This window comes from Galendromus occidentalis, unplaced genomic scaffold, assembly GCF_000255335.2.
Source record: "Galendromus occidentalis unplaced genomic scaffold, Mocc_1.1 scf7180000075422, whole genome shotgun sequence".
Lineage (NCBI taxonomy): Eukaryota > Metazoa > Arthropoda > Arachnida > Mesostigmata > Phytoseiidae > Galendromus > Galendromus occidentalis.
Genome location: NW_003803412.1, coordinates 1 through 20,367, shown reverse-complemented (window position 1 = coordinate 20,367; position 20,367 = coordinate 1). Strand labels below are relative to the sequence as shown.

Genomic DNA, 20,367 nt, shown 5'->3' with positions numbered 1-20,367 from the left:
GCTCCGATGGCGATTTATAGACTTGCTACCCAGAGATGGCCGAATGCTCTTGGCCGAGACCGTTTGGGCGACACCATCTGACCTGCTTACCATGAGCAACTCCGCCTGTCCGACTAGGCCAACGGCAGATCCGGGTGCGGAGCTAGGCGGGCTTTTCGAGAGTCGCACTTTCGGTCCAGCCCATAGGTTAGGATTCCAGCTCGAGGGCTACATTTCGATGTATCCGCCACGGAATCTTGCTCCCTCTCACGTTAGTCGGCGCCTGGCGCCGATTTCGAGGAGTTATCGTACTCTCACCGTGATCCTCTCGCGCTCCGTTCCAGTTCTATATGCTCTTGGTCTCATGAGGAGTCTCTCGGAGCGTGAAGAACCTCACGGCGCTGGGAATAATCGTTCCAAATTAGTCAGAATCATGGTCTCTGGAGCAAATTAGCACCGTGCTCTTTCCACCAACTCAGGACTGCGTCCTAAGTTTTCATAACAAAGGGAAATCAAAGAAAATTTGTTAATTAATCAATATTTTCGCTGATTACCTTCTGACGTTTCCGACTGCCAAGACACAGCTCAAAGAAGACGAGCTGAAACGTGATTGTCGATGAGCTGTGGATTTACATAAATTATGCGAGAGAGTACCCAGGCTGTTAGTTGCTCCGGGAGTAAGAGCTCCGGAGTCTGTTTTGAAATTTTCAATAGAACTCGCCTTCTTTAGGGACTCGGGCGGCCGATTCCATATCTGTGGTAAATGGTGGCTCGATCTGTGGCTAACAATGGTTGAAACCTCCGAAGGATTTAAAGCCAGAAGTCCCAGCTTGAGCGTGGCCGGTGGCTCAACCAGGTATCCTGAACCTTGACAACCATATGGACACGGGCGAATCACGAGGAAGACCTTTTATCGCTCGTATGGAGTCACTTCGCTCATCCGGTAAGGCTGTGTCTTGAGATACAATTGTTCGGCGAAATCATGAGCGATGATGTCGACCTCCGTCTGGAGATGTTTTTCGCTCCACCTGAGATCAGAAGGCTGGTGTCCAACCTTGAGGCGAGATGTAGCACCGATACCGATATATAACCGAAACCGCGTGATCGGCCGGAAACGTCAGGCCAAGTGCATTGTAAGCAGAGGATGGTGACCATCTCTCCTGAAAACAAAAACATGTTCCGGAGCCGCCAAAATCGTTCTGTTGGGAGCATGCCATCTCCTGCTGCCCTCTTATAACACAACGAGGAGATCCCATCGCGGACAATCAGAGTTTCCTCGATCTTGGTCAGTTTCCGAACAGGACCTCGATTCGAGCTGAGCACGCAGTCGAGTCGCGTCCTTTTAGCGTGGAGTGCTCCGTCGCTCGCCGATTCTACCAGCTGTGTCTCGTCACTCGTATCACGTAACTCGAATCACGGTCGTCGTTTTTCGTCTGCTTACGATCAATCTGCAAGTGACGGGGCACCGTTACTGAGCAGCTACTCGGCGTAATCCGCAATCGTTTTCGACTGTTCCGACGATTATTCTGCACTATGGAGTCTAAAATACCAGAAGGGTATGACTCGGTAATCAGGGAGGCGTTCTTATGCGATAAGGCTCGATTATTCGACAGCAACAGACCGCTCGACGGCGGTGCCGGTGACGCAGCCTGAACGCTGCATTTATGATTCCCCTTACCTCTCTGTCGGAGTGCTTGAGCAACAGGAGGCTTAAACGCCTCTCATTGTTGAGTGAGCATCGGAATCATCTCAGACCGAGTCAGCTACCTACCCCGTACACAATGGCTCCAATAGGTGCTTCGATTTTGGCCGGAATTGTCCTATTGGGATGTGTGAGCAGTTTGCCCGCGACGAGTTTCACCAAAGGAATTCAGTGCAACACGGGGGCGTATCCCCCTCCACACAATGCCAGCGTTCCAACAGTGATAATCGATCTCGATTTACCGCCGGAGCAGCGATGGAAATCACTAATCGAAGCTAAAAAGAAGGAAATCCTGGAACTCCGGGAAGCCCTTATCAATCTCGTGGGCACTTTCCTGAATGGCGCTCTTATCAAGTTAATTGACGACTTCGGACCGTCTCTTCATTCGACTCTGCCTTCGCCGTATCGAGAGGAGCTCCAGAGTCTGGCCGATGCCACGGGGATGAATCTAGGCGAAGTCGTCCTGTACAATGTTTTCTACGAATTCTTCACGGTTTGCACATCCATAGTCGCACAAAACGAACAAGGGGAGATCCTGCACGGCCGTAACCTGGATTTCGGTCTTTTCCTGGGTTGGAATAGTACCACACATTCTTGGTCGATGACCGAAGTTCTGCGGAAGAACGTTGTGCAGCTCGAATGGCGAAAAGGGGGAAGACTCTTTTCTATTCGGTCAATTTCGCCGGATACGTAGGGGTGCTAACCGCAGTAAAACCTAATACTCTGTCTCTAACGATTGATGAGCGATTCAACGTGAACGGAGGCTTCATCGGTCTCTTCCAATGGATCGTCATGGGAAGACGCGATCTGCAGTGGGTGAGTTTCCTCGCTCGGGAAATCTTGGAGTCCGAGACGGATTTCGCCCAGGCCAAGAATCGTTTGAGGCAAGCGAAGCTGATCGCTCCCGTGTATTTCATCCTCGGTGGCTCAAAATCGGGCGAAGGGAGCATACTGACAAAGGATCGGAATCATGCTGATGCTGACGACTACACTATGGAAGCCAACGGTGTCAAATACGGAAACTGGTACGTGCTCGAGACGAACTACGATCATTGGGAGGAGGCACCTTTCTACGACGATCGACGTACGACTGGCAATTATTGCATGAGTCAGATGGGACAGAAAAATGCCACCCTCGCGAACATTTTCAATGTTCTTTCCACGCAGCCAAATTTGAACAAGTTGACAGCGTATACAGCACTGATGAATGTCAATACGGGTGTGATGGAAACCTACTTGCAAAAATGCGAAGGTGACTGCTCTCCATGGTGAGGCTGTGAAAGCAAGGTCATCGACGATCCCTTGACTCTAGGAAACGGGAGCTCAGAATGTATTGAAAAAAATAAACTCTTCTTCTTCGAGATTCTCACCGGCTGGACTCCTGATTTCAAATTCCGACTTCCCCTCGTCCTGCCATCCCAACGTATCGCAGCATACGTTGGGACTCATAACCGCGCCGCGTGTTTCGATTCTAAGGAGTTGACACGGAGCTTGAAATGTCCCGCAACTGGTATGCCGCCCACCCACGGCTGACCTCCGGGAAGCTGTGCTCCTCTGACATTTAGGATGAGGATTCTGAGTGGGCGATGTCCGGCATCCTCGAGGAACGAGGCTTGGACATACCTTCCCGTCTAGCCGGTGCTGAGAGAGCTCTCGAGGCTTATTCAAGAGGACTGAAGGCAATGGTTTACTATGCTCATTGGAAGCCTCCTGCTGGACAGGTCGAGTCGAAAGAAATCTCGAGAACTTCCATTCTCAGGGAAGCACTGAAAATGAAATAACTTCGATGAAGTTCACTGCGTCGTGCGACAGGCGAGAGATTCGTTGCGGGAATCCGGAGGGGTCGTGGAGGAGCCGCGAGAGGCATCGGATATTCTCCCTCGAGGAAACCTCGGGGAACCAGGGCATCAAGCAATTCACCATCCAGCTCGTTCCACAATGAGCTCCGTCAGCGGACCTCTGGTCCCAGAATCGCCACCGTCGGCGTCGATCCGATTTCTATACAGCTTCGTTCCAGAGGAAATTGTGAAAAATTTGAGCCGTCCGGAAGACGGTTCCTCGAGATTACGTCACCGCCCGAGATTACGGTGCTTTGCGCTAAGCTCGGGACAAGATACAGACAGCTACGAGGGATGAGGGACGTATGCGATCCTCGCCTCCCGATTCCTATCCTAGCGGGGAGACTCGTGCGTCGGACGTTTTATATCTGTGTGCAGAACGCTTCGGAGAGTATCCGAAGCCTCTGATCTGCTGTTTCTGACCGGATGGCAGACAATGAATTCACGCGGAGGCCGAGGGTTTGATCGAGCTGTAACAGTGTATCGCAGCCTCCATTCAGCGAGTCGACAGAAGAGAGCAACGCGGAAACTACTATCGATCGAGGGATATCTTATCTGAGTAGGTCCATGAACTCCGAGGAGGCCATTCCATTTGCATAAGAGCAGAAGTATGGAAATTGAAGTATTTCATCGTTCTCACGAATGATCAGGGCGCCAATCAGGGCGAAACGCGAGGATAGACAGGGTTCTATGTATCCCTAACCAGCGGCCACAGGCGGTCCAGAACTCCAGGCCTCTGAGTTCTACATAGCATCCCGAGATTCGGGTTCCCCGTTCAAGGAATGCTGGGACCCCTCGCCTTAAAAACTTAATGGGGAAAGGGGTGGAGTCTCGGAATCGCGGAGAATTCTCAGTGCATGTCATTAGGAAATTATTCAATACACGGTCGATGAGGGATAATCTTCCTCGAGAGAGCGGAACGAAGAAGGGATTAGAGGGGATCGGGGCTTTATTTTTCTCAGAAGATTTGGGAATCGGGAGGTAGGGAGACCTCGGACAGGCCTATCGAGATTTTCATCTCTACTCCCCCTTTTTCTCCCCGACTGTGACCGTGAATTCCTGGGAATCGAGGTCTCAATCCCTCCAGGTCAGAGTTCCCACGTTCACGATCAGATTCCGATGCCCTGCCCCCCTCTCTCGTTTTATGATGGTCCCACGAAATTCTGAATCCTTCTGCATGTAGCGTGCATGCATTTATTGTCGAGGGGAAGCGAGGAGGCAGGAAAATCCATCAAATCTTGTTGACGGCGAGGGTTAAGGATGGAGGGAGGGAAGGCGCCTCCCCAGAGCCTATACATAATTCGCTATCGCGACCAGGTGAAATCTCTTCGGGTGATGGACGCCACAGCCTAGCGAGGAGCATGCGACACATCTTTCACTCCTCCAGCGGAGAGCCGCAATACTGAAACGATTCGCTGAACCCGTCTAAGTGAGACGGAGGAGCTCATCATGATCACTTCTGATCAGAGCTTCGATTTTAGCGGACATTCGTCGACGGAAACCGGACACGGCACCGGTGGACGTTCCAGCTTAACTGGAAGCAGAACCGGACTCGGAGCGGGACCCTCGGTTCTATCGAGAGCTCGCAGGCGACCTATTTTTCGAACGTCCCCGAGCAGGAGATTCGTTCCGAACTGTACGGAAGGGCGTACCTTGAGCTTGACCTTCGGAATAGAATGACGCCAGTCGCAATCCCTCGGGGGATTCCCGTAGAGGAAATAAAAACTCAACATCGGCCATTAGACGGAGCGCATCCCTGAGAATCACCAACGTTTGCAGCCAGGTCCTACGAGCGATGAAAATCAGGATGCCTCCGGAAAACATCGAGCATTCTGCATCGGATCCATCTATGAATCTAGCCCACATTGAGTCCGCAACTTCCGTCTCTAGCTCCGGACCTTGGACAACCATTCTCATAGAAGTCATGTCGGGTGCTCTCATATCGATTCCATGGATGAACGGCGCAATTTCGCCTTGGATGGTATTCGCGCGGCTCCTCTAACCGCTCCCGTCTTGCGTCTACCCTCTTTCGAACATTAGGACAACTTCACATGCATATGTGGACGTCTCTGATCCACTTCCTCGGAGGAAATCGAGACACCAGAACCAGTGATACTCGTATGATCGATTAGACTCGAGTCGGGAAAGACTGAAGCCGGCAGACTCTCCCTCTGGAGCGACGGTTATCTGGATCTATTCACTCGTGGGAATGAGCGGCTTCGACTACTTTGCCCTCTTCCAGAGCGAACTCAGGAAACACTTGCTCAAGTCCAAGATTGAGTGACTCAAGTTTTTCGTGTTTCATATCGATTCAAGAGACCGTCGCAGATACAGCTTCTCATCCATTCAGGTGAGAAACCACAACTATTTCCAATCAAATAAAGTTTACGCGGGCAGGTTAGTTTCTGTTGTGAGGTGAAGCCTCATTCCATGTCTCGTTGAAGGGGCGAGTTGAAACCATGGAGATCAAGATTAATTTCGTGCATTTGACCAGGAAGCGAACAACCCGGATGTAACGGGACCTGTTCGGAGCTCTATCCATGGTGATTTGATTCTGCCATCTCGGGCTCCCTTCCGGGATCAGAGGAATTCGGTTCAAGTCGGCGTTTTCCTGGAGGTTCAGCACTCATCGACTCGCTTCGCAGCTTCTCCAAATTATTGAAGCAAGCGACTGCAACGAGGGAGATCAGGACCATCCCCTCCTCGGGTTTGGAACGTCTTTTGAAATATCCACTAAAGATGAGCGTCCTCTCATGGGATGGACCCTATCCGGAAGCGATAATCGCACACATCTGTTTCTTAGCAAGAGCAAAGAGGTTATGTTGACCGATACGAGCGACCTGGGTGAAGGAAAATACTGACAGATATGAGCGTCAACGTCATTTATTAGAGATCTGTTTCCAAACAGGAATACTCCAAGAACGATCGTAGGACGCTTTCACTTGGTTGCGCGGGCAACCTTCTTCCCACCCTTCTTGCTTTTCGCACCACGGTTTTTCGGGAAGACGTTTGACAATCGCTTCAGTTTGGTCTTCTCGGAAGCGTTCATCTTCTTGAAAATCCTCTTGGTGGCCTTCATCTTCTCGAGGGCACGCGGCTTCTTGAGGTTCTTCCCAGCCTCTTCCTTGAGCTTGAGGATGCGACTCCTTTTCTCCACGATCGCGAAAGGATTCAGCCTATCCAGCAAGTAAGGGTTCTTCAGCGGATTCGGTTTCTCTTTCTTCGAGATGATGATGGATTTCGCGGAGCTCTTACGGAAGGCTGCGCGGATTTCCTCGGACTTCTGCAGACGTCCGATGTCCGTAATCGTCATCATGGCCCTGGGCAGCTTGTAGGCCTTCTTCACTTTCGATGCCTTACTGAAGGTGCCGAAGATATCGTTCAGCTTACGGAAGGCAGCCTCAGTCCAGATGATGAAACGACCGGCATGGCCTCCGGGAGCAAGTTTGAAGATTGAGAGTGAGTTCACGTTGCAGGTATCCACGCCCGGGATGTTTCGGAACGCACGAACGATACCGTTGTCTTTCTCGTAAACGACCAACGGTCCACACTTCTTCTTGTAGCGACGATTCCTCCTCTTGCCTTTACCAGGTCGCAGCCTCTTCGATTGGTAGACTTTCTCAACATCAGACCATGCTTTCAAGCTCTTGAGCAGGTTCACGGCTTGTTTCGTCTTCTGGTAATCCTGGACCTTGTCCGCGACCACGAGCGGCAGCTCATTGATTTGCTCGACTGCGTGACCCTTCGCCATGACGAGGGCTGTAACGCCCGATGCAGATACCGCAGAAGCGGCTGCGTGCCGGCGCTGAGTAACGTTGACACGACGGTGCCACCTTCTCCATGTTTTGGTCGGAGCAAACATGCGACCTCCTCGGCACATGTTGCCGAAAGCTCCCTGACCAGATCGGTGAGTACCACCGCCGCGCACACGGGGTATACGAGCTACAGCACGACCCGTACCCCACGACTCAGCCGATGTTTGATGGCCAGCTTCCTTCGACACAGCATAGGGAGTACGTTTATTCTTCAGGAGCTGGTGATGAACGAACGAAATCAGATCCGGCCTGATTGGAGCCCTGAAAACCGCCGGCATACCGGCACTGGTCCCGGATGCTTCATTAGATTCGGCGTAAACCGTGGCCAGCGGCCTGATGCACACGTTTTCTCCCATCACGGCGACCGAAACGAGTTGCCTACGTCGACCACGAGGTTTCGATCAAAAAGAAACACACCGGAAACCGAAACTACTGCCGTGGTGCCTCACTCTTTCCCCAAGGCTTTGACACTCTTGATTTCTCATGCGCGCCATACTTTGTAATGCGCTCCTGTGAGAATCTCCGGCTGTTTTCTTCGAATGGAATCAGTTTCGAAGCATTGCGCTTTCCCCTACAATAGCGCTGGAATTCCAGTTTTCCGGTCGATATTGTCGCGAAAGCATGTGTGACTTGACTAAGTTTCAACGCTCCCATAGCTGACATCATTGACGTCCCCCTAACCAAGAGATTTCGCTCGTGTTCAGCTTTCCGTCAGTATTCCTCGAACGGGTCTGCCGATTCTTGACGAACATGCGAGTGAACATCATGCTCAGCCTACGTGTAACCAAGAATGCCATCAGCCCCCAATGGCGATGATGAGAATGATCTTCGCCGATCCAGGAGGGAGCGAACCGGGCGCTTCCTTCGCTTTCTCCGGGCCCCGATGTTTGCTCCCCGTCGGAGCCACAATTACTTGATCTATTTTTCCGTTCTCGGAATCCTCCGGGCCCCGCTCCAAGATATTGGGGGATGGCGCAGGATCCCTGAGGATTACGCAGGAACCAGTACGATCGACCCCCCCCCACCGGTGCCGTGATTCCCTAGGCTCTGGGGGAGAGGCTGCATCCGAGCTCATGATATAGTACTTGCAGATGTCAGGACGAAACCCTGATCTCTGAAGCGCCAGAAGTCAGGTTCGCAGCATCGGGGATATGCGAGCGAGAGCAAAGACGTGGTCAAGACGGTGTGCGAAGCCGAGCAAGACGGAGAGCAGTCTCGGACTCGTGGCATCTAGCCTTCGCCTCGAGATCTCGAACTCTCGCTTGCGATTCTCACAGCGTTCCTCGAGCTTGTACGCCGTCGGCGTTGTAGAGTCGGATCCAGAGAAGCGCGGAACGCAGCGCTCGATTTACTTGGGACGATCCTTGCGGATCACTGTCATCATCATAATCATCATCACATCATCTGCCGTGATAGATCGCATCTCCTCTCGGGGTTCTACCCCCCCTCCCCCAATTCTTTAGTGCGGGTTCTCTCTTGAAGTAAGATAGGCTCACAGATGGTATCTCCCGGAGGGATTTCCCAGAGGGAAAACGAAGTTCTTCGGCTCTGCTTGTCCGAAAATTTCTCCTGTCTAGCTGTGCACGAGATTTGTAATTCGGGTGCAGCGGTGTGTTTTGCCGGCGCTTAACGGTTCCACACCTCAAGTCGCCGCCACAGCCAGTGGCAACAAGGACACGGGCCCGGTGTGTTTTGTCAGCATCACCTTTCCGCGTTTAGCCTACATCGTTACCGCGCTCGTTCCGAGGATCGCGGACTATCGATGTGAGTAATTGATATGAGTAATGAGGCGACATGGGGATAGCGTGCAGATACAGTCCGTCTACAATAGTTGAGATCAGCTGTACTACTTGATGCAGTGGTGTTGTACGAAAACATCGATTTATATAGAATCCCTAATTCCGTGCTCAATTGCGTGAGGGCTGGGGATCGATAAGTCGGTTCGCTAGCTTCGTGCCACCTGAGCGTGCCCATTTGAATCCACGGTTGAACTCAAACACGCTAGATTCCACCTGCTCTAATGATTCGGCTTCCCGCCTACGACTCCGTACGAGATGATGTCTGCCAGAAAAGCTCGATATCGGCTTTCCGGAGAGTCTAGAGCGGATGTTCGCTCGCTACCGGAGTCAAACTGCTGATCGATAATCGTAGTATGGGCGGCGGCCAGTGGAGCCGCAGTGTTCTCGACATGGAATACGATACTGCAGCCTCTTCCTGCGAAACATGTAAACCATGCTTTGAGAATATCCTCCGTCGGCGAACATCATCTACGACAGCTTCCTACTTATTCCCTCGAACAAGAATGACTCGATTCCTATCGATTGTGTCAGATCCGCTGTCTGCTCTTTCAGCTGTCTCCAAGGACGTATTTTTCGTCGCACAATGCCCCCTCGCAAATCGAAGGCGAAGGCCTCCGAGGACGATGGAGATCAACCTCCGGTGAGGCGATCTGCGCGGACCCGGCGCTCCGTGGTTCCAGACGATATCGAGGAAGCCGAGGCCGAGCCTCCGAAGAAGAGAGCTCGGTCTTCAAGGGCGTTAGCAGCGACTACAAACAATCATGAAGGAGAGAATAGCAGCGAATGTGGAAAGGTTTCACTTAACTTCGATAATTCGTGAAAAAGAATGACTCCCCTGTTTCGACACTAATTGCGACCTCTGCTCATCTGGAGGCATGTGCGTCAGCTTTGATCCGATCATCTTATTCCAGGACTCGGACAGCGGAGTCATCGCCGATACGTGCGTAAAGGACCGAGCTCCCGAAACTCCTACAGAATCCGAGAACGGAAGAGGACGTAAGGCCTCTGAACACAGAGACACTCCACATCCTCCTCGTGGAGCCGTCCCGGGCCGTGGCCGCAAGAGGCGGGAAGCTAGCGAACCCGTAGTCGATGAGCAGGACGAAATGGAAAACGAGGGCGCGGCTAAGAAGTCAAAACTCGGTGATTGTCTCGATGGCAGCCACGACCGGAGAGCGAAGAAGATTCCTAATACAGGTCAGTGGATCCGGGGGAGAGCACTCGGATTCGGAGCGTTAGCAGATAGTACTTCGAGCGTTGGGGCAAGAGGAATATGACCGTGTTCGTGCTCGTACATCGCCCTAGACTCCGTACGTGGAGATTGTTTCCTCGCTGAAAACGATGTTTGCGTCGCGCCGGTCGCTATCCCGCCGTCGCTACGACACATTATTGGTCGATCGCTTACCCCCAGGGCTGACGGGCGAAGAGATGCTCGATTCAGCAAACCTTAAGGGAGACAAATTTGAATTTTCGTCTTTCTCCTTGAACCATTTCAAGTTCTTCATCCTTCTGCTCTCGTTATCGGATCCGTCGTATTTGCAAATCCGAACGGTGATAATTCATGCTCTGGATGAGACTCCAGACATGTCTTTGGATGATCTCGGGGCGGTGCTTGAGCGCTACGAGACTCGTGAAAGTGATGCAGCGATCGATGGGAATGCTGTGGCGCTCGCGAAGGAACCTGGTGTTTTCGGCATGAAGTCAACGCCGTTTCACGCGCTCGTGTTGGGTCTTCGTTATCTGTTATTCGATGATGGAAGAGCGGCCGTCTTGCGCTGCTGTCACTTCTATCCTGATAGTCATCGTGTCGTTACCTTTCTCCGCTCAGCCATACCAAGAACCTAGCAAGCACTGAAAGAGACGCTCGCTCGCCTGATCATAATATGGGGTTCGCACGACGGGGATCGCAGAGTCCCGCATAGGCTTCGCAAGAAAACGCATATTTCATTAAAAAACGCGGTTATTGACTGCGGTTACTCGCTGTCCCCCGTAGAGTCCCACGGTGAAGAATCTCGTTAAACTCGTTAGAACTCATGAGGAAGAATCCTTGTCTGTTGTGAGGGCACACGTTATAGGCTCGACATACGTGCGATTAGGAGCTCCTCAATACCTCAACCGGTTGTCGACGATATTGTGAATGAGGGCCTTGAACTGACGATCCAACCTCACATTTCCCTTCTCACAGATGTCTGTGGAGCTCTCCCGGCTTCAACACCGAAACACCTCGACGAGCCTTCCTCGGACGCAAACAGAACACTCGAGAGCGTGTCGAATGTCAAGCTCGAAATGCCGCAAAGCGAAGATACCATAAACCGGGTCTCGGATGGGAAGATGGTGACGCCTACTAGAGCGAAACTTAGTGTGAGTGTTGTAGAGGCTCAACGCAGGAGCATCTGTTATTGTATCTGATTCCGATTCATTTTATTGTGCGAGACGGGAGCTCGGAATCGGAGTTCTTTTCGAATCCACAGAATTCCTCTGCCATGGATCGGCTCGTCTCGGGGAAGACTCCCCGAAATGAATCGAACGTGGCCAATGGCGATAAAGACGCAACAAAGTTCAAGCCGCCGTCTGGTAAATATGAAGTGAACGGCAAAATCGGAGATTTAAGAAAGGACTTGACTGTGGCATCAGCGGTGCTCGGGGACGACACCGGCCAGGCTTTAGAGTATATGAAGGCTCTGCTCGGCAAGCTCGAGAATCCCGACATTGTGGCAACGCAAAAAAGCACCTCAGCGGCCCTGCGCGTCGCTGAATCGTGTGGGTGGGTATTCCGGATGGCAGCATTAATTGACTCATTCCCCTGGGCGAGAATTCCGAGCTTCTTATATTCGGTATATTTGACGGTGGAGAGTTGGTCGAGACTCGATTGAGGGCATTTGGTTGGTTACATGTCTACTACGACAATTGGAGAGCCCAGTGAGAATTGATCAGATTCTGGAGGCTTCCGAGTCATTCATATGATTCATCATTATCATGCTTCGTTGATCGATCTTCGCTCAGCTGTTCACTCAATTCCGACACTCAGCAATGGTAGCTCCAGTAGAGAATCAGAGACTTGAGGGAAACAGTCTATAAGATCAGTGAAGGTTACAAGTCAGCTTATTAGTCGGAGAGCGAAATTTGAGCATGAAAAGAGTATCTTTTTGTTACTCCATTTCGCCACCGCCTCGAATGGTTCCTGTGGCGAAGTTCGTACATGAGTTTGAATTTACGGATGATGATTTTCGTACTTGGATGAGAGGATAGCCCCACTAGCGCGTTTGAGCTCATTCGTATATCTGTCGGGATGACATGGTGTTCCCGATCTGTCACTCGCACCTATGTCAATGAATGTCGTACAATATTTCAGCTACAAAGTTCACGGTGATGGGCCCACTCGCTTGCTTGTGAGAGAGAGGGGATCTGCTGCAACGCCGAGCCGTATCGAGATCAAAGAGCCTTTCGAGACTCAATCGCTGATTTTGTTGGCACTACATGAACTTGAGGAAGTCACTTCGAAGCCCAATAGGAAGAGAGTTGAAGAATATCTGAGAGCGTACTGCACGCCAACCGATGAGGTGTGTATGGCCAGAGATTTCGCCTATTATCATCGGAGTCTTCATCTAGAGTGATGATGCAGTAATATTGGTGGTGGAACTGTCGCGTTTCCAATGCCATGAATCCTCCGAAATCCTTCCAGTTCACGGTATTCACCTTGGGCGTCGACGGCAAGATCACAACGCTTGTCAATGTACAAATGGAAAGCAAAAATTCTGCTGTGTCGTCTCTGCTCATCGGCTGCCTGATGCGGAAGCTGGAATCACGGCCACATGCTTTTATCTTGACCGGCTATATGCCCTTCGTTAGACCTGGCACCCCCGCGTATGAACTCCTTAGGGACGGTTACTTTGGAAACCGCTCCATAGATGCCCTGCAGAGAATGAGAGACATCAAACTCGATGACGAAGACGAACGCGACAAAGGACTCATTGATTTCTTCTGGAGGGCATATCAGCACACCCGTCCGTGGATGCGGAGCGTATATGAGACTGTCTTGGTGAGTAAAGAAAGCGTCTTCGTCATCGAAGAAGTTCTCCGTGATTCGGGCGATCAACGAGCTGCTTGATTGGAGGCTTGATTCTTCAAGTTTTAATGAGAGCTTTTCCCCACAGAATGATGAGAGTGTTGTTTCTGTAACGGGCCGGGCTGTCATCTGGCACTCGACCGAAGGAGTTGAGGCGGTCCGAGTCCTGAATGACGCTTCTATTGTCAAAGCAGATTTAGCTATCAAGACATGAACGCATTACTCTCTACATGATCAAGAAGTCGGCGTCACTTATCAATAGCCTCGTTCGTCGCTCATCAAATTATCGGGTCACCAACGATTGTATGTAGCATAGCGTCTGTAGTGTTATGAGGAACCATCCTTCGAACTTCGGCAGTGCTCGCTTGTCGCGGTCTTCACCGACCGAGGGAAAATCGTGATGGAAACGAGCTCAAATTAGAAAGCTGCCCACCGTCATCAACTTGAGTGCTCGTCATCTCTGGACGCCAGGAGAGAACCTCGACGGTGAAAGAAGTCGGGAAACCGATTCGCAAAGCCCTCCCAAAACCTTCTGTAAACACGTCACGGTATCATGTTGAGCAGTCATATTGTTGAGCGTTCCTGAATCGAACCTGTTGCGCAAATGTAAATAATGTCATGGGAAGATAACGGCTCCGAGTCAAGTTTTTCCATGGACTTGAATAAATATTTTCCTCAAAAGAGACTCATATCGGTATCCCATTCTATTGTGTTTGGGTCACGAGGCGGATGCTTCCGCTCAGGGGAGCTCTCGAGTGCCCCTCCAAGTGCAAAGCAGCCTCGTTCAACGGACCCATCCAAAGACAAAGTTGGGTCAGAGCGATCAATATTGTTTATTTTTATATTCATTTAGAGGGACACCGAACTACTCGCCGGACTCAAGTTGCGGTGGTCGCTTGAACGGGGGACGGAAGGAATTCTCCACTCGATGCATCAACTGTGGAGTTCTCAGGCGTGTTTTCTTTGCTGCTACGCGGTTTGTACAGCTGATAGACACTCTGCTTGAAGATGTCGAAGTTGTAGTCGATTAGACCTGACAACATAAGAAATGTCATAAATGCGGCGAAGACTCAGCATATAGTAATGGCCATGACATCGCTCGGACTTCGCTCGTGACGGAGCAGATGATCATACCTTGATTTTTGAAGCTCTCCAGACGTATAATGCACACCAGTGCCAAGCCTTGACCAACTTCCTTCAGGTACAAAACTGTTTCATTGCTCAGGCGGATCACAGAGGCTGACCGCTCATCAAAAGGAACACTCGTCGTGCCGTAGATGGCGGAAATGTCCATCGTCAGGTCCAGCATGTCACAACATAATTCGTAAATTTGCATGTCGACCGGGAAAGCATCAGTGGCGATATAAATCTTCGAGGGTAAGTCAAAGAGGAAGCCCCGCTCGATGAGGGAGTTCTGTGGACACAAAAAGGTTCAAGCGACTCGTCAACTCCTGTCGAAGGGCTCGCAGCTGCCCACCCTGAGCCTCCGTGCTCTGTCGTGGACAGTAAAATGGGAAGACTCGGAATCTATGTGCAATACATCCGCACGCGGAAATACAGCGGAAATATGGGATATTTGGCTCAGAGAGAAGTTACTGGTAAGACTAATGATGCAGTCGTTCCGAGTGATTCGATTCTGGGAATTCCCGTTTGCCTCCGACAAGGGACTCTCGGTCGATACTAACGATTCAACCGCAAAGACACCAATGCAACACAGAAGAATGCTTGAGTACTTGGTCCCGATTTCAAGATCACCGTGGCCTACATTCGAGGAGGTTATCCTCCGACCACTCCCGCTATCGAGCCCGTTCCGAGCTAAGTAGGGGCCTAGTCTGCAGTATTTGCGCAAAACCCCCGCCGATCTTGTATTGCCCAAACGCTGCGGAGAGATTGTCCGAAGACATAAGTTGCGAGTCTCTGTCGCTCACGAGAGCTCTGCTCGTGGCCGTAGGCTCCTTTTCCGGAAACGCTACCCCGGAGGCTCAGGCTCATGGCGATCATGATGGCGATTCTAACAAATATTATGATTGCTCTATGCATATATGAAAGCCAGAAGTCGGGCATTCAAGGCTAGGTTTCTCAATGGGAGGCGGTTCTCCACTTTCGATGATTTTGAATGATTATACATTTTATGAGGACCCACCGATATGAAAACTGTTAGAAGGTTTTCCAGCGTAGGGAGTTGCGGAATTAGTCTCTGTGTGGTCTTGGAAAAGGCCTCGAATATCGAATGGTCGTAGATTGATGTCAGATTCAATGTGACCTGCGTTGAATTGTCCGTAGCTGTTTCGATTTGAGACTGTATCTCTCTCTGAGTTTCGATCTTTTGATCATCTGAGAGGCCATCGACTTTGTGGATGAATACATCGATGTTTACGCTCGGGTTCAATCTGCGGAAATGATATCTCTCGGATGAGATCACGGGCGAGAGGCATCGTGTCGATATCCCACAGTCCGATCAGCTCACCTATGTGCTTTTTCCACAGCGAATAGCATGGTATTCACAGCTTCCTTCACTTCAGCGAGCTCGTTTTGCGCATCAATCACGAATACGATGCCATCGCAATCTTCGAAGAGAGCTGAGTTTTTGTCGTCTTTCAGATCGATCCCTCCTATTCAGATTTCGGGGTTAGTTCCGTAAGAGACGCGCGGAATCATCTGGAGTAACATCCATCGGAGTCGAGATCGATTGACGAGCTCATGTCATATTCACCGTAGACGTCCCAGATTTCAAGTTGTATGAAAGGCGAATTCCGGATGCATTCTTTCTTGATCTCGTTGTTACTCTCCAGATACAACGTCTCTGTTGAATTCATCTTGTGGAAAACCACCTCCACGATTGAACTCTTCCCGCATCGAGTGTGACCCATGAGCAGAATCTTAGGTGAAGGCAAACTCCGCTCCGTCTGAAGATTGACATCATTCTCCGTGTCTCCATAGTGGAAGTCACGGGGGAACGATCCAGCGATCGATAACTCCTCAGGTTGATAGGACTGGAATCACGAGCTGTATTAGTATCCGTATTCTGACGCAATGGAGCGGAATGTCCATCCATGGGCGGTAGAATCATTGATACGAGCGAGGTTATGAGCGGCAAATCGTCTCCGATATTTCATCATTCTCCGTGGAGGTTCTCTGCACAGTCGAGAATGTTTCTTTCACGACGGGATGAATGCACTCCGTGGCTCATCTTTAACTACGCTCTCTTCCTCGGAGGCGAGAGACCTTCGCGAAGCCGCCCCGAGCTTCACAGGCACCTGACAGAGGTTCAAAACACGTCCACTGACCTCGCCGACTTTCCTCATGTCGCCCGCTCCGCGCTCATCAGAGAGAATTGCAACAAGAATCTTCCAGCTTACCATTATCGTCCGCCTGTCGCCAGCAAAGCTGCTCGCCGCCTTCTTCCTTAATCTCGGAATTAAGGTTCCAGCGACCAAGCATGTGATTCACGGACGTTATCTCAGCGCTGTTCCGCCGAGTCTTTCGGCACGAACTACAGAGGCCAGAGGTACAGCTTCATGGGCAACTATTCCACTCGAGCTCAGAATATTCGGTCGGAGAGCATCACATCACTTCTTCATTGGCCCTCTGTTTTGTTCCTCCTCGGACCCAATAGCAGACGACTTTGAACCCACGTGTACCCTCTCCACCCCTCCCCGCTACCGGCGCTGCTCCGCACACATTCTATTCCGGGCTCCTCGCCCACTGAAATCAACTTTCTATTAGACGGAAAATAGAGAGTAGCGGCTCTTCGGACAAAGGTCCGTTGTCGAAATTATCAGCAGGGCAGGTACAGTGAATCCTCGACTCACGGTCGCCCCGACTCATGAACGATTCGACTAACGAAGGCTCCGTTCTGGATGGGAGTGTCTCGAGTTCCGAACGTGGATTGGAGTTATGAACGCTCTACAAACTTACTGAAGATGACAATCTCCCGAATTTTTTCATCCGCCTTGCAAAAAAGCATCCTAGTCATGTCAATCATGACCCCTCTGCTCGACAGAAATGCTGGGGTCAGCTTGAGCTCGAATGTTTCGACTTACGAACGACCCTCCGGAGCGGATCAAGTTCGTAAGTCGAGGTTCCACTGTAACTGCGGCATGGGGAGGCGTGAAGCCTGAATAACCCAGGAGGACGGTGAAAAATCCTACTCGATAGATCCGAAGCAGCTTCCGCTCCGTGGAGAATGATCGCACGACACATCCCAAATCTTTGAATTAGATCTGTTTCCACCTGCTACCCGAAACCCATCTCCAGCCCTGATTATGAGTCGGAGAGGACTTCATATCGCACGATGAGCGTGGTGATTCTTCTCCATCCCCGAATCGCTCCTCCTCATTCCTCGTGATGCTTGGTCAAAGCCACAGCGATACCGTCGGCGATGTTCGCTTACGCAAATGAAAAACAACCGGACGGAAATTGAATTGGACTGCGCCACCACGGAGTTGTCAGAGGTCCTCGTACCTTTCGAACGAATATTGAGTGCGATAAATTGGTTCACAGAAGTGTGGGAGAAAGGAGCGTTCGCAGGGCGTTGGAGGGTGCAAGCGAGGATAATTAACTCAGTTCGGTACCGGGTGGGAGGGAGAGAGCCGTCCGGAGACGGTACTCCCGGATATCAGTCAGGGAGCTCCGACTTTGATGCTGAATGTGAGATGAGCGGTTCTGAATTCGTTGAGATGCATGGTTCCTGAGCGGATCTAAGAGTTATTGATCATGGAGTGGCAGAGGTTGTACTGGCACAGGCAACGGGTTGGTGAGATTAAGTCGAACGCTGTAGGGTCTCCTCCACTGTCGCTCGATGCCAACTAGGTGGTGGCGAATGTTTGAGAGTTCATCTCGATGTTAATGACGCGTCCTCGCGGAAGGCCTCGAGGTATCGCTATCTCCCTTCCTCTTTCCTCAAGAGGAATTTCTGGGGAGCTCGACTAGAGTTCAGGGTCTAGGAGAACCACATAACGGATCATGAATGAGCTTGGCAAATTCTTGACGTCTCTGGAGGGAAGATTTCGGAATTGATCGCGGACGAAACATTTTGGTCGAGAGTATCCGTGAAAGCCGAGGGACCTTGTTCAGTTTTAGGTGATATGATATGTCTGCCATGACGAGGAAGCGTAGTGAGTCTCCAGTCTCCAGTGAATTCTCTATTCCCGGATCTCTCAGGCTCAACAGGCGGGTCCTGGAAGAACGACGGATCGGAATTCAACGACCAACGGCTTTCCCCTGCTCGAGGGGTTACTCCGATGGGGCGTGTATGCCTTCGGACTTCCCGCGTTGACTCCCCACGAAAACCAAATAATTCATTAATGATACCTAGATAGAAAACCGTTGGAATATCTAGACAACCGAGCACACATCACGAACTATCGATGATGCTTGTAAATCGGATCGAGCACCACAGCGATGATGCTTTTCTCTTTCAGCCTCGATATCTCGTATGAAGTATAACCCGTCATTCGAGCATCGAACCATGGGTCGGTCTCTGCAATTACCGCATACATTCGCTCAGATGGGTGCGCTATTGATGGTCGGCAACGACCGCATCGAGGCTCTGACCGAGCGGCTGACGGACTGACGTTCGTTGCTAGCGGTGTGCTGTGCACGAATGTACACAATACCGCGCCGGTGGCCACTTGTTGGTTTTGTGTTTTCACGCATCAGGCAGACGACGTCCACGGGCTCTCCTCCTCTAGGGGGACGGGCGCCGACGACCACCCAAAGCAATCAGTTGACCAACCCAGCTGGCAACCGGGTCGTCGGTGAGCCATCCGGCCAGCCACAGATCGTCCAAATAATAATAATAATCGATCGTCAAACAGATCAAGCTACTAGGACTAGTGTTCGAAATTGTTCCGGATTCCAGTGGGCATCCCTCACCGCCTGAAAGGTGGCGTGTTACACACGTTCGCATGGATAGCTCACATAAGGTAGTAAACAGAGCTGCCATGTTTACATTGATGGATGCATTCCTCTTCGTTCGAGATCAGCGGGCGGTTGGAGAGGCGACGGAGGCCGCACAATCCGCCCGCTATGTTGGCCGGAAAAATTCCCGTGCCCGGCGGCTCTGTATCGGAACGCCAGACGCCGCGAGAAGTTGGCGACTTATTGCTAGATCGCCCCCCGACCCACGGAAACGAATCAGCCGGCCTGCGCCCCCCTTCCCTGAATGACTCGGCATTCATTTTCCCTCCCCATTTCTTGTAATCTCTGCCTGCTCGGTTTCAGTGATATCAGTGATCTTCGGCAATAAATATTTATTGTTTATATATACGTTGGCCGAAAGCTGTTCGTGCCATGAGTCATCGGCTATCCCGTATGACCGTCGATTAATAATAAGGGTTTTTGAAGTTCCTCGTACTTGCATTCCTCGGCAGTTCGAAGAACAACGGCGTATCGAGACCGTTTACCGCCGTGTATCGAAGTGCCTGCCAACAGAATTGCTCGATGATTTTTGCCATTATAAGCGACACTCCCGACTCCCGACGATGCTCTGCTCTCTGGGTGACGGCATCCTATATCGGTTATTTGAACTAGATCTTCGACCCATACCTCAGACTATGAATATTCATTGTGTTGTTTACGTTGGCCGGAAGCTGTTTGTGCCATGAGTCATCGGAAATTCGGTATGACCGTCGATTGGAATAATAAGGGTTTTTGAACTTCTTCGTACTTGCATTCCTCGGCAGTTCGAAGAACAACGGCGTATGGAGACCGTGTACCGCCGCGTATCGAAGTGCCTGCCAACAGAATCGCTCGATGATGTTTGCCATTATAAGCGACACTCCCGACGATGTCCTGCTCTTTGGGTGACGGCATCCTATATCGGTTATTTGAACAATGTCTCCGACCCATACCTCAGTGGTCCGGCGCAAGTTGACTGCACGTGTAGTCGTGGTCTCCAAATGGGTGATTCACAGAAAGCTCGAGCTCGCGCTCGACTCGCCGTTGCTCACCTGACCACCATTCTTCGAGGTCGACCGTAAACGCTTCTGAGGCGGAACTCTCGTTCGCGACCGTAAACGCTTCTGGGGCGGAACTCTCGTTCGTGAACGCTTCTGAGACGGAGCTCTCGTTCGCGACCGTGAACGCTTCTGAGACGGAGCTCTCGCTCGCGTCCGCGAACGCGTGTTGGACGGCAGCTGGAGAGGATATGATTCGAGTATCTAAT

At 51.2% G+C, this 20,367-nt stretch overlaps 4 protein-coding genes across 4 annotated transcripts; 2 read left to right on the top strand and 2 right to left on the bottom strand.

The window, feature by feature from the left end:
* The first annotated feature begins 1,402 nt into the window (after window positions 1–1,402).
* Window positions 1,403–3,048, top strand: LOC100903243 (acid ceramidase-like). The gene is given in 2 exon segments (XM_018638236.1): window positions 1,403–2,322; window positions 2,325–3,048. Coding segments are annotated over 2 exon segments (1,308 nt in total). The 5' UTR covers window positions 1,403–1,643; the 3' UTR covers window positions 2,954–3,048.
* A 3,335-nt stretch (window positions 3,049–6,383) lies between these two features.
* Window positions 6,384–7,742, bottom strand: RpL4 (ribosomal protein L4). Its single transcript, XM_003737265.2, has one exon. The coding sequence runs from the start codon at window positions 7,688–7,690 to the stop codon at window positions 6,458–6,460; it is 1,233 nt and encodes a 410-aa protein (XP_003737313.1). The 5' UTR covers window positions 7,691–7,742; the 3' UTR covers window positions 6,384–6,457.
* Window positions 7,743–9,716: 1,974 nt separating this feature from the next.
* Window positions 9,717–13,791, top strand: LOC100903098 (uncharacterized). The gene is made up of 7 exons (XM_003737266.3): window positions 9,717–9,926; window positions 10,045–10,330; window positions 11,319–11,494; window positions 11,605–11,897; window positions 12,486–12,693; window positions 12,816–13,172; window positions 13,288–13,791. Exons 1-7 carry the CDS (start codon window positions 9,717–9,719, stop codon window positions 13,411–13,413), a joined length of 1,656 nt encoding a protein of 551 aa, XP_003737314.3. The 3' UTR covers window positions 13,414–13,791.
* Window positions 13,792–14,017: 226 nt separating this feature from the next.
* Window positions 14,018–16,545, bottom strand: RagC-D (Ras-related GTP binding C/D). The gene is made up of 6 exons (XM_003737264.1): window positions 16,487–16,545; window positions 15,913–16,192; window positions 15,667–15,811; window positions 15,343–15,589; window positions 14,334–14,613; window positions 14,018–14,232 (listed from the first exon to the last, which is right to left on the bottom strand). Exons 1-6 carry the CDS (start codon window positions 16,502–16,504, stop codon window positions 14,078–14,080), a joined length of 1,125 nt encoding a protein of 374 aa, XP_003737312.1. The 5' UTR covers window positions 16,505–16,545; the 3' UTR covers window positions 14,018–14,077.
* Between the last annotated feature and the right edge of the window lie 3,822 nt (window positions 16,546–20,367).